A 13,496-nucleotide genomic window follows, 5' to 3' on the forward strand; every position below is an offset into this window, starting at 1 on the left:
GTCGTGTGTGCTGGCACTCGTGCATCCCTTTGAGGAGGCTCGCGGTCCCGCTGCTCGGTTCCGGGTGTCTGTGTACCTCCTGCTGGATTCTGACTGCCCCGGTGCTTTTTGCTGCTAGTCCTGGCATCTTGTAGGTCTGGGAAAGGAGCAGAACTGGCTTGGAGTCTTTCATAAGCAACTATAAGAGATTCAGAGTTATTTGGTAGCTTCAGGGGAGTATATGGTTTTCCCTACTGTGTTCCTCATCTTGTACTTGTCAATGGATTTCATCTCTTAGCCACAGAAAAGGCTACAAAGGAGACAAGCTTTTTCAAAGGGTAGCTTTGTGGTCAGAACATGGTCAGACTGGACAGACATAATGTGTATTGCCGTTTATTTTTTGTGTATGAATTTTTAAAGAACTTCTAATTTTCCTTCTTTAGAGAATTGTCTTTCTAATTCAGGTCCCTCTCTGTATACATGACAGCCTGTCTGCGTACATGATACACACAGCTCCAAGAAGTGGAAAGTACTGTGTAAGCAGCTGAGTGCTATTTACTAGCTGAGCTAGTGTTGACACAAGATTCAGCACTGAATGCTGCCATCTCACTCTTTGGTACTGCTTTCATGTTGCTAAATAGGTGCTTAGGTATCTAGTGGCATGGAGTGGAAATCCTGCGTATACAACAGCATTAAAGTCAGCGGGGACCAAACTTGGGGTCACTTCTTGTTTGTATGTAATAGGCAGGTCCCAAAGATGCTCGCAGCTGCACTTTCCAAGTACACCTAGAAGCAATGGACTTCGGGACTGTGTTTTCCCTCAACTATTAAATAGATCTTGTCATTCATCTCCATATGCGAGATGTACTTAGGACAGGAATAAAACAGAAGTACTGGAGGGACTTTGTGAACACATGAGACTTGGGATGTCATCTTGTGGTTGTTCAAAGAAATGCAAGAACAGCTTGTAGGTGGTGAGGAGTTCAGTGCCTCTTTATTTTACACTGAACTGGTTTAGGTGCACATTTTTCTTCTTGAGCTACATGACGATTCTTTCTTGTACAATCTGTCTAGTTGTAACTTCCTTACAGCCCATTCCAGTTGTCAGAGTTTGGAGCAACTGGAGCAACCAATAGGAAGTCACATGCTGCTTGGATACCGGAGTGTTTCAGAGTGCAGCTGCTGTTGTTTGAATCTATGTCATGACAGAGACAGAAGGATTCTGACATACCGCTGGCAAGCAGTATGCTGTTATTTAGTAATTTTTTATTAAAAGTGCTTTCTCTTTAGCTTCGGCCTTTCCCAGGCTGTTTCAGCTGGCTGGAATCTCTTGTTTGAATGGCCCACAGGTGCAGAGAAGGTAGCCTCATCAAACATTGTCTTTTCCCCAGAGCAGAGAAGCCACTTTAGACCCAGATAATCTTCTCTGTGAAGCACTGAGTCTGTGTACTGGGGACTTGGTGACAGGAGTGCAGGTGAACCCACCCTATCAGCTCACAGGCCAAAATATTTGTCAGCTTATCAGTTTAGGCAAAGCAGAGTCATAGGAGGAGGAATTCCTGGGGTTAAGTAATTTGCTGTCATAAGGAAGAGTGGTATTGGGCACGTCTATGTTCTGCCCTTTTTCCTGCGGCCTCAGAGGGTACTTGCCTCAGTTGCTGGCAGCTGGAGCAGTACAGAGCTGTCCTGGCCAAGGCAAACATCCCAGCAGTCAGTCCAGAACAAGAGCAGCATAAAGTGGTTCCCTAGACAGGGCGAAGTCTTTGCTAACTGTTTAACTAGGCAAAAAGCTATTGTATGTTGGAGTCATGCACAGCAGCTACACCAGGGGTTATGGATTTGACTAGCATTGTGCGTAAATATTAATGATCACATTTTCTTTCTTGTGAACATGTATTTTCTTTTGTTTGTTACTGGAGCAGGCTGGGAGACTGAATGGCTTCTCGGACTTCTCAGGTAGGTTTTTAACAGCACTGCCTAATTGTAGTGAAACTATCAAGCCTATGCATGCTTGGACAAAAAGGCCATCTGGAGGAGGGTGAACTCATCTCAGAAGGGCAGTACCTGCCACTCTTCAAATGCTAGGTGAGCAGGCTTGCTCAGATCTCCACGCCATTTCATAGTTGTTTTCTGGGAAATGCTCTTTCAAGTTAAATGCTTTCTAATTACAACCCTTACAAACAACATGCTTTCTTGTCTTACAGTGAAAATAAGGCTGCTCTGATTTTTGCTGTCAGATTTATGGCATTGATTGAGACAGATTTTAATAGTGGATGATCAAACATTAGCTCATGCAAATTGCCAGTTATTTCTGGAGTGCTTCTTCATCATTAGTGAAGGGACAATCCATCTGGATGGTGATTAGTTCCAGCTCTGAGCCTCTTGTTCACAGGTCAAGATGCCTGAGAGTTTCTTAACAACCAAAAAATAAGGGCATTGTTATTTTTTTGACAGGATGACTGCTGCTTGCTCACTCTAGCCAATGGGACTTCCCATTCTGGAAAGTATTCCACATAATGCCTTTACTTTAGCTTGTTCAACAGCATTAAGTCAGTATAATTTACTTATTTTGCCTGACAAGTGCATGCTTACCTTACAGTTAAGTGTGCCACTGAATACAATGACAGAGATTTTTCAAGACTAATTCATTCTTGGAGTTATTTTTGTGATCTTGTTAAAGAAAGCCGAAGCCTTTATCCAGTCAAGAGTGTGACAATCATACAAAAAGCTGATTTCAGGCTCTGGTGCAGATTTCCTGCCTTTCAAGCACCAGAGAAGGTTCAGAGAGATGCTTCTGCTTTGGCCTTCCATAAAAGTGCAGTGGAATCCCAGACTATAACCTGACTTTTAGTGCAGATTATGTTTTACTGTGCCTAGGGAGAGAAGACTGAGGCTAAATGAAATACTTCCCATGTGCAGATCAGATTTCAAACAAGGGTTGAATCTGGGTCACGTATCCTGTTATGTTTTGATTAAAGATCCTCTTTAAATACAAGCAGTATAGTAAAACTATTCAACAAACTATATTTCTTTATTAATTTCCTCATTAATTAAGAAATTAATTAGAACTATGTGCAGAAGTATTTCCTTATTCACTAAAGATAACAGTAAAATGCCTTAAACCCATAGATTTGTGGCATTACATGCTCTGACAGACACCATACAACACCTAATGCAGTGTAGTTTTGCAATAGATAAAGAACACTGGAAACTTGCATTTTATTTATGGATAAGTTTATTTAAGCATTTGTAAATTGTACTAAGTAAACGGTATATTATTTATTTCTACGCACATGCAGTTGTTGTCAAGATACACACATCGCGTTGTCAAGTCTACAGTGCAGTAACTAAGAATTTTAAGCAGCATGATGCTGAAACCTTTCCTAGAAACAATGTCCGGCCCTTCATTGATTGCACTGTGAGGTTTCTTTGGTATACATAATTATAAGTAGTGCTTGTTTTTCATTGAGTTAAAATGCAAAGTATGCCTGATAGGAAGGAATTCTCAAAATGAAGTATCCATTAAAAAAGAGAGATAACAATAGCAGGCAGCCTCCTGAGTGATTTTTTTTTTGGAAAAATTTAGTTTAAAAGCAAAGACGACAGAACTTTAGCATCTACAGATGGTACTGAAGTAAAAAACATACATGAAACATGAGGGCGTTTATCCTTTATGGTAGTTTTTTTTTTTTTAAAACACCTGTCATGACCCCTTGAACCTTGGCTAAATTCTTACTTATCTATTTTACAGTTCCAAAAACTAGCAGATAAAAACGATGGAGAGCCTTGCTGAATTTGGTCCACAGCCCGAGGCGAAACCTCATTACTATTTAAAAAGATGAGGTAAAAAACTCTTCCTTAGATTGGTTTCACGATCTTCATTGACAAATAGTTCTGTTGGGGAGGAGGGAAGAAACAGAGGTGAAAAGATGTACCCAAAATACTTCAGTGTAGTTCTGTAAAAGACATTTAAGATATTAAAATGGCTCAGAATATATTCAGGGTATGGTAATTTTAGTTAAAATACAGCAAAAATGAGCAAGCTATTTCAGATTAAAGTAGACTGAAATCCAGACTCTAGACCATCTATTAACTATTTTAACTGTGTGGGTTATTAAACTTCTGAGGCACTCATTTGCTCCATCTTTAGTTAATAGGTCAGTTTAAACATAAATTTTAATTGTTTCTCAATAAAAAACAGTTGAAGTTGTTCATAGCTGCAAGGACATAATCCCTATCTCCCTGCTAAAACTGAGTCGATAGAAGCTCCTGTCTGAGTAAGGAGTCTTATCTTCTTGATGACCTATATATAAAGTAGCTTCATACCACAGCTGAAGAACAGTAACATTTAAAAACTCTTACCGGCAATGAATAGAGGAGTACTGCCACAAACAGGAGTAAAACCAGCAAGATGATAAGGCCTATGAAGAGCCATTTAAACCTGCGCCACACAATAAATTTAATTGTCTTGCAGGGATTTGTAAACCAAAGGAAGGAAGTATCGGGTCGGCTGTATTTTGAAAGAAACAGATATTACTCATAGTACAAAAACAGGGACTACTTAAGCGTGAGAGGGTAACACATTAAAACACTCTGGTTTGGAGGTTGAAGAAAGCACAGATAGTTTTGTAGTGCAAGATAGCAGTTTCAGTAAACGTGTGCCATTAATACTGAAACCACCTTGCATTTTATCCTGGTGCTTGCAGAAGGAAACGACTGGCTTTTATAAAGGAGGTTTTGCAAAGGACAATTGATGTCTCACAGATCCTTTACTGCATGCAAATTTTGTCAAGAACACCATAGTAGCTAGATACTATATATTTCTCAAGCTAGTGAGAAAAAAATATCTTACTTTGGTAGATCTAGTTTGGGGTTCATGTTGGGTTCATCTCTTCCTTTACCAGCTGGCCTTTCCTCAGCTTCTTTTTCATTGACAACTTCCAATGTCATTTCAACTTTACCCTTCAGAAAACATGTAGTACGAGACATGCATTTTACTGAAACTGCAATAATCATACTTGTACAGTAGAGTTTGGGATCAGCTCATTGTGTGCATCTGTGTCTCTTCCACTTCCTTCTCAAAAGATACTTAGTTCTGCACTATGACAGTGTCACAACACAGTTATCGGAGAATGACAAATAGGAAAAAAATCACAGTACATAAAATGATTCTGCTAATTCATTTGTAGTTCTGTTTTAATCTACACATTGGTGTGTGTTTTGCAGTTTAGCAAAACAAAACCAGTTCTTCTTTCAAGAGCAAAACAAAAAACAATTCTTCTCTTCTTTCAAGAACAACCCAAGGACTGCATTTTTTCCAAATGACTAAGTGTCTTATTTTTTATATTGCTGTGGCTGATAGATGTTTCTGAGTATTTTTCCTCATTTGTTAAATTCCAGTAATAAAGGCAAAAACATTAGAAAGAAGCAGCAAACACACTTGAAAGGCTTCATATTCTAGCAAGTGATAAATATGCATTTATATTCTTCGAAGAACAGGTTAAGATGCTTTAGGTCTTCTGATTGCCCTCATAATCACAAAGCTAGTCTGGGTTCTCAGTATATAAATTACATTTGCTGCATAAAAAAATGTTTTGGATTTAAACTTTTTTCTTCAGTCTTTAATGCATTTAGGATGTCTCATGTTTCTCCTAAACAGTAATGTTCATTCACACAATAACTCTATTGGCTGCTTTGGCAAGATAACATGACTCAACCTGGTGCCAGAATCCTTCAAGCTAAACAGAGTTCAAAACAAAACAAATAAATTTTAAGTATTAAACTCATACTTTAAAACAAAAAATTGTTGATGGAGCAAAGTTCCTGAACTTGTGCATGGAATGTTCTATTTACCCCTCCTCTGTCTATCCACTGAAAGCTAGCAGCTCAGCGGGGGACCTTTTACATTCTTTCTTTACAATTTGAAAAGCAAGGTAAGCACATTGTAAAGTACATTTAAAGAAGTAATAATCATACCGCTAAAATACGGGAGCCATCCTTTTCAACATAACATGGCCACCATCCTTTCATGGATTTCTGTTCAAAGAGAGAGGCAGTCCTGGGAGCCTTCGGAGAACTGTCTGCCTTGTATTCTGGAATCATGTCTATATTGCACTTCTCTGGAACTTTTGCTGGAATGATTGTTCTATGTAAATCAAGTTCCACAAAGCCTAGGAGATGGGTTAAAAAAAAAACACCACTGCATACTACAACCAACCATACAGCATAGAGGTTCAACATCAACCTCTTCTATCTCTAAACATGTTATACAGGACAATCAACACGCACATTACATCCTTGTCTTTCTAAGGATGTTGTGAGGCAGGGAACTGGGACATATCAGGCTGTGTTTAAGCCCATCTTGCTGGTGTTGAATGCGCTGGTGTTGATAAATTTGGCTTAGGAAGCTCTCCTTCCCCTTTCTTAATGTGAGATCACTTGATTTTTAATAGAGGGTTTTTTTCAGCTACCCACACAGCTAAACAGAAGATAGCCAAATGCAGCAGTGTAATACTAATGTAATAATGTAATTTCCAATTAGTTAAATGCATGATTTAGCTAGCTTTAATGATGGTTATAAATCAATTCTTTGTTTTCAGATTTTTGAGGCCTATGTGGTTTGCACATAAACTAAAGACATTGGAGCTGTCTTAATACAGGGCAAAAATCTTCTACAGAGTAGTATCTCTGCAAAAAGTAGGGATTAATAATGGTTTGAAGTAGATGGCTTAACATAATTAAATTACAGCCTTATGTCAATTCTCTTTACTTAGAATTGAAGTACTCTTAAGTAAAATTACTGAAGTTTTCATGTACTTTGTGATAGGCCTTACCTGAATGAAATGTATCGTGGTTTACCAGCAAGTAGGCCTTTACTGAGTGACTATTTAGTCATTCATTCATAAGCCTGAGTAATCCTGCACTGTGTGGGACAGCAGGAGGGTATGTGCATGCTCAGGGGCTCACTTTGTAAACATAATCCTTATGTGATAATTTAAAATTGTTCATTTTTATCTCTTAACTGTGAGACGATAATAATTCTTTTCGTAGAGTCTTACCCAGATAGTCATCCAAGGAGAACTTGTCATTATCCCATATTTGAATGATCAGTTTGGGTGGGATTCTGAATTCTGTCTTGTCAAGACTCCAAAAATGTTCCTAAAATTTAAAAAAAACAAAACCCAAGCACCTTTTAAAAATTACTTATAAAAATTCAAAGCTGTGGTCTGTTAGTACCGGTAAATTCTGGGGTTGGAGGAAGTATAATGGATCTAATATTGCCCTTGCTGAAGAGGAGACTGCTGTTGTTGCCAGTGCGTTGTTCCTGGCTCAAAAGGAAAATTGAATCTGTTTGCAATAGCAGTTTGAGAAAAGTATGCAGAACTCTGATGCAAACTGTCTATTTCAATATGTAGGCACAAAATTATCAGACCAATTACAATTTGTATTCTAAGTTGTTGTGGTTTAGCCCCAGCCGGCAGCCAAGCAGCACGCAGCTGCTCGCTCACTCTCCCTTCCCGCCTCCCCTCTCCCCAGGTGGGAATGAGGGAGAGAATTGGAAAAAAACCTCACAGGTTGAGATAAAACCAGTTGAATAGGACAGCAAAGGAAGAGGAATAATTAATAACAATTATTATTGTTGTTATTATTATTATTATTATTATTAAAAAATACAAAAACAAGTGATGCACAATGCAATTGCTCACCACCTGGTAGCTGATCGCTTGTCCCCGAGCAGCTATTCCTGCCCCCCAGCCAACTCCAATTTTTGTACTGAGCACGATGTTATATGGTAGGGAATATCCCTTTGGCCAGGCTGGGACAGCTGTCCTGGCCATGCCCCCTCCCAGCTTCTTGTGCACCTCCCTGCTGGCAGAGCATGGGAATCTTAAAAGTCCTTGACTTAGTGTAAGCACTACAACTACTTAGCAACAACTAAAAGCATCAGTGTGTTGTGTTATCAACATTATTCTCATCCTAAATCCAAAACAGCGCTATACCAGCTATTAGGAAGAAAATTAATGCTATCCCAGCCAAAACCAGGACATAAGTATTGAAGTCTTTAGAAACATTTACCTTTTTGGAAACTACACAGAGTTGCTCTGCTGGGAGATAGTCAAAAGGAAAAACAAATCTCCAGTTAAAGTTCCCTTCACCATCCAACGATCGGTAGTGAACATCGGTTTTCTGCTTATTTTCTTCATTACCAGGCATCCATCTGAAAATACAGAGATGTGTCTGGTGTTTGCAGTGGGACTACACTGGTGCTTGTTTGTACCATAACCATGTCATTATGTGGTTGCAAACACGCTCTAAGAGTTGCTGACAAAGGGCTGGAGTCTTTTGCACCCTCTCTCAGTTTGGTTCCAATTTGGCACTGTAAATAGGAACATCTGAACTTAATTTCTGACCTGCTAAGACCAGTACTGTATCAGTGGTGAGTTGTTGGCAGAGGTTTTTAATTTCTTTTTTAGGAGAAAATAGATCAATAGCCTAGTAGTATATTTCTCTGATTTCTATTGAATTTTTTACATTAAGACTAGGAAATGTGAAAAGAAAGAATCCAGGTTATGCAGCACCAAAGCTAACTCACTATGTTTTCAAGTGCTTCCCATCTCAAGAGATGAATGTCTGGGATCCTTCACTGCACATTAACTAGTCATGCTTTATCTCATAATACGGCTGTACTTCTCTGAGTTTAGCACTGTTTCAGAGGCTGTAGTGTGCACTGACTTGGCCAGACCAAATCATCTTTGGAACCCATGATGTAGGCATTCCCAGGACATTGTGAACATCATTCATTTGTAAGCGTTACATGACAGGGTGCTCCTACCCCTTCACGTAAATGTCACTCATTTCTTCCCCTGTGATGCTCTTTTCATCCAGAAGGACATCTTTGGTGTTCCAGACAATCACCCGCAAGACATACCTACGGAAGATGATGTTTGGGGAAAGAGAATTGAGTTGCCTCTGTCAGGGCTTGCCAGATGGCATGTAATATATATGGATACTCACTTCTTGGCTTTTCGGGGAGCGATGTTGAAGGGAGGGCCTGGAGGTCCTAAGCTTTTGGGGAAAACATCAACCCACATCTGGAGCTTTCCCTGTAAGAGTGGAGAAGATGGATGAGGGATTGTTTGTTGCACATAGGTTTGTCTTGGTAATTCCACAGAAGTGCTTATTGACTTGCTTAGTACTAATGTTAGCCACAGAGCAGAGCTCACTCATGTTACCAGTGTCAGAACTTCTACAGACTTCAGATAGGAGCAAGCCCAATCCCTCATGTTGTATAAGCTTCTTAAAATGAACGATGCCAAGAATTCAGAAGATGGTAGGGACGTTAATTCCTAGTGAATTCAGTGCAAGTTAAGTGCCTAAATGGTTCTAATTCTGTAGGTCCAAGCTTCTGTTCTCTCAGAGGTGGTATTAAGTACGGTGTCATACACATGGCTGATAGTTTGCAGCTGGTGGCCTACCCAGTGTAGATGATCTGAAGCAAGGCAACCAGTGCAGATCTTGCACTCTATTTCAAATGCAGATAAGTCTTCTGGTTGCTTCAGAAACGTTCTTAAAAAAACAACCACTGGCGAGTTAGTAAATGCTAGTAAACAAATGTTAGCCTTTGTTCTTCTCTTACAGAGAGTAAGACTTTGTGTTTAAGCTAGCACCTCTGGACCTTGTAGAGAAATGACTAGTTGGTCTCATTTGTTGAATGTAAGTAGGAAGCTCTTGAGCCAGGCTGTCTCCTGTATTGTTGTTGAGGTATTAAACACATATTCCAGTTTATTTCAATAACAAAGTAATAAATAAATCTCCCAATTTCCACTCTGTCAGTGTTTAAGGTGTCATTTGGGGGTCTTAATGGCAAAACATAACTGTGTTTTTGTTATGTTTCTAGGGTAACCTGCTTTAGTTTCTCAGCCAAGTATTATTAATTTGTAGCCCTCGTCCCCCTGAGTGATACCACTCTATTGATAACATAATATAAATGCACAGGAATGCTCCATTTCTGCATTCAATAAACAAGAAGTAAACCAGTTCATAGTACCTGGGAGATGTTTGGCTGGAAGGTGCTATATAAGGTCCTTGTCTCCACGTGCTCAGGTACTAAACCCTGAGTTCTGAGGATATGAAGAGCTAGCCGCTCTTCACCTGGACCAAGATGCTGATGCAAAATTTTGTTAGCTTCTGCAATACAAATAATGGAGAAAGAACAGGGTCTTGTAAACCAGAATTTGCATCTGAACTTTAAAAAAAAAAAAACAACACACAGATATTTTAAATGGAGCAGAAAACTGTGCTCAGCATTAAAAAAATAAAAGATTTTTTCTGATTTTCCATAAATAACTGAAAAGTTTTGTATTTGTATCAATATGAATTTAAGACAGTAATATAAAATAAGTGAACAAGCTCACCAGCTTCCTCCAAAGTATAGTCTCGTCCCCCATAGTTAATCTTTCTGCCATTCTCGGAGAGGACAGGAGGAGCATAGCCTTTAAACCTGGCTACATTTTGCAGTAATTGGGTTGGTTTTAGTTGATCACGCCAGGCATTCACACCTGAACTTTTAGGAAAGCAACAGAAACATGTCCTGAAATTATTCACCATTCTGGGCATTTACACATCATGTAAAATGTATTTATTAAACTAAGTCAGAAAGGGCAGCACTGTAACTTCCCTAGATTGAGGCCACTTGAGTTCGATATGGTGACATAATTTTGTACCAGCTCAGTTACCTTCCAAGACAGAGCGGTTTTTTCTTAGCATATATTATTTTGATATGTAAAGAGATGCTTTAATATTTAGTTCCATGAGTAGGTCAGAAAAATCTGTTAAGTGGGTGTTCTCTGGACAGAAATAACACACACTACCATAGAAAGAGAATATTAAAATGTTTGACATGGTTTTCAGTCAGGGCTTTTCTGAAGACTTTGCAGCTTAACTTGGAATCAGATGACAGAGCGAGCACAACAAACACCCATGAGAAGCCATAGCATTGTTTTTTAACCATATAATTAAGATGAAGGAAGCCCAGATTTTTTTTCAGAGCCTGGGTGCTAGGTCTTACAGATAAAAATTTTCGACAAACAAAATGACTTACATGCAATATTGCTGTGGGATGCCACAGTGAGATCCATAACGAGAAAGGAATCTGTTCTCAAGGTCAATTATGGTTTCACCCACTTTTTCATCGCGAGTTAGTGCATCATAGTCGTAGACTGAAATTTTCAGATCCTTTTCTTGAGGCAAGAAGCAGCTGAGTTCATACATTCTAAACATAAAAATGTCAAAACAAAAAAAAAGTTAATGCTATTGCTCCTTTGATCAATACTTTTTAAACTTACAAAAAAATTAAAAAAACACTTTTTAGCTTATTTTTGAGCAATAGCCTTTACAAGATATTAAAGGGATGCTTCCAATGCTGATAAATCTAGCAGTAGTTACCACTCATGCTCCAATTTCTATTTGCACTTATTAATAATTCCGTTTGCACTCGTATGGATATTTCATCCTCCCTTTCTGCACACTGTATTACTTAGATGTTTTCTGTTGCAGCAGCATGAATTGGGACTGAGAAAGAAACTAGTGCCAGCCACTCTGTAAAAAGGGTGGTTGTTCAATCCATAGTTTTTGTATGATTAGAAATTTTTAATGTTTTTTTTTTTAACCACAATACAAACACAGTTGGAGCCTTAAAAAATATAGTCCGAATGTTTAGCTTCTATAACTAGAAGGGATTATTCTGTCATGTAACTGTCCTACGCAAAAAAGACTACAGAGTCTTCTCAAATTAATTCTCTGAATTTACTTTCAAGATATGCAGCCTCCATTACCCTCTAGGTAAAGCATTCCATGGTTAATTATTCTCTGCATCTTTTTTATTTGTCTGCTTTATTTCTAGTCCATCTTTTTAACTTTGACTTCCAGGATCATTCTGGAAAAGCTTGGAATTTTGAAGGTATTTTGTAACTATCATGAAGTCTCTTTGCTGTCTATTTCTTTGCAGAATCTGAACAATTGAAATCCTGTAGCACATCATTGCAAAGTATGCTTTCCAAACTCTTTATAATCTTAGTCCTCGTCTCCTAACTTCGTAATTTATCAAAATCCTCCTCTAACTCTGGACATCAAACCAGACCCAGAATTTCATTGGTAATTATATAGATGATGTAACCTCTCCACTCCTAATGAGTATTTTTCTAGACATATATTTCAAAGACATTATTAGCCTTTGAAGGAAAGACCAGTGTACTGGGAATACATGTTAAGTTGATCACTCATCATGACATGCAGGTAGTTTTCAGAGTTAAAACATTTTCCATATTCTGTAAGCATATTTTGTTATTCTTGTATGTGTAACACAGGGCAGGTTTAAGATATATACATTGTTTGACTTTGTGCCATTTACCTCTGTGACACAGAAAATCTATAGACTAGTAAAACACCTGTGTTGTCCAGTAATTTCAAAAGGAAATGCCTTATGCAACTTTACTCACAATTAACTGTCAGTATATAACTATGAATAGAGCATTGGATATTTCAAATAATGGTTTATCTTAAAAAATAGGAAAACATGCTAAAATACAATAAATAGAAAATACAAAAGAGTTTTTACCTGCCAAAAACTGGGTTGAGAGTATTAGGCACATAATTATCTCTGTCTTCAATTACTTTTTTACTTAAGGATATTTTTATATAAGGATCACACTGTTAAAAATAAGAAAAAAAATATTGTTAAGAAATAATAGTTATCAAGACTAACTTTACTTAAAATATATTAAAGCAGAGTTAGCTCATAGACATTCCAAAATCACGAAGTCTCACCAGCCCATTATTATCCTGGGGTTGAAGCTGCAAAGCTTGAACAATATAAATTCGCACAATACATTCCTGAGGCCCGCTGTCTGGTAGCTCACGGAACTGGCGAGGAGGAGCTGGAATAGTGGGATCGTCAGGTAATGCATAGATTTTAAAGGATCCCTAAAAAAAGAATATAAAGACTCAGTCAAGATAAATGTTGAAGAGTCACTCTGCTAGGTTTGTTTTTTCTTATTTATCCTACACAGACACACTCTGTTTTATATAGGAATAGCAAAGTTATAGCCTGACCCACAGTCACCTAGAAGTCTTTTGTTTTACTTTAGTGTGTTTTGGGTAAGACTTACTACAAAGGCAAGGTTATATCCTTAGCCGACTTCGATCAATACAGCTTTTTTGATTTCAACAAAATTACTCAGTTTGCTCCAGCTGAGAGTATGTAACACATACTTCATATTTGTTTACCTCTCCAAAAGCATCACTTAATGTTTGGTTTTTTTAACATACAAAGTTAACATTATTTTTGTCTTTAGAAGTTACAGACAGAGTCACAGAAATAGTACAAAATACCTTTTCCAAATTCATTCTAAAAATGTACTTTGCCCAGAACATCTGCAGGTGAAACTTTAGCCCTGTTCAAGAGGTTAGCTGGGAAGGTGTTCCACAGATCCCAGGGAATTAGCAGCAATGTTACTTGT

The 13,496-nt window shown here is 38.2% G+C and overlaps 1 protein-coding gene across 1 annotated transcript in view; it reads right to left on the reverse strand.

Moving 5' to 3' along the window:
• Positions 1-3,837: 3,837 nt before the first annotated feature.
• Positions 3,838-13,496, reverse strand: part of MYOF (myoferlin) — a 72,723-nt gene continuing 63,064 nt past the window's right edge. Inside the window, exons 42-54 of the mRNA XM_010285879.1 lie at positions 12,805-12,960; positions 12,596-12,687; positions 11,081-11,251; positions 10,395-10,543; positions 10,028-10,167; positions 8,995-9,083; positions 8,813-8,908; positions 8,056-8,197; positions 7,038-7,137; positions 5,956-6,149; positions 4,832-4,941; positions 4,342-4,489; positions 3,838-3,873 (exon numbers count right to left, since the gene is read on the reverse strand). Coding sequence (XP_010284181.1) covers positions 3,838-3,873; positions 4,342-4,489; positions 4,832-4,941; positions 5,956-6,149; positions 7,038-7,137; positions 8,056-8,197; positions 8,813-8,908; positions 8,995-9,083; positions 10,028-10,167; positions 10,395-10,543; positions 11,081-11,251; positions 12,596-12,687; positions 12,805-12,960 — 1,623 coding nt within the window. The remainder of the gene's footprint in view (positions 3,874-4,341; positions 4,490-4,831; positions 4,942-5,955; positions 6,150-7,037; positions 7,138-8,055; positions 8,198-8,812; positions 8,909-8,994; positions 9,084-10,027; positions 10,168-10,394; positions 10,544-11,080; positions 11,252-12,595; positions 12,688-12,804; positions 12,961-13,496) is intronic.

The sequence above is a fragment of the Phaethon lepturus genome, unplaced genomic scaffold (genome assembly GCF_000687285.1).
Source record: "Phaethon lepturus isolate BGI_N335 unplaced genomic scaffold, ASM68728v1 scaffold9904, whole genome shotgun sequence".
Taxonomy (NCBI): domain Eukaryota; kingdom Metazoa; phylum Chordata; class Aves; order Phaethontiformes; family Phaethontidae; genus Phaethon; species Phaethon lepturus.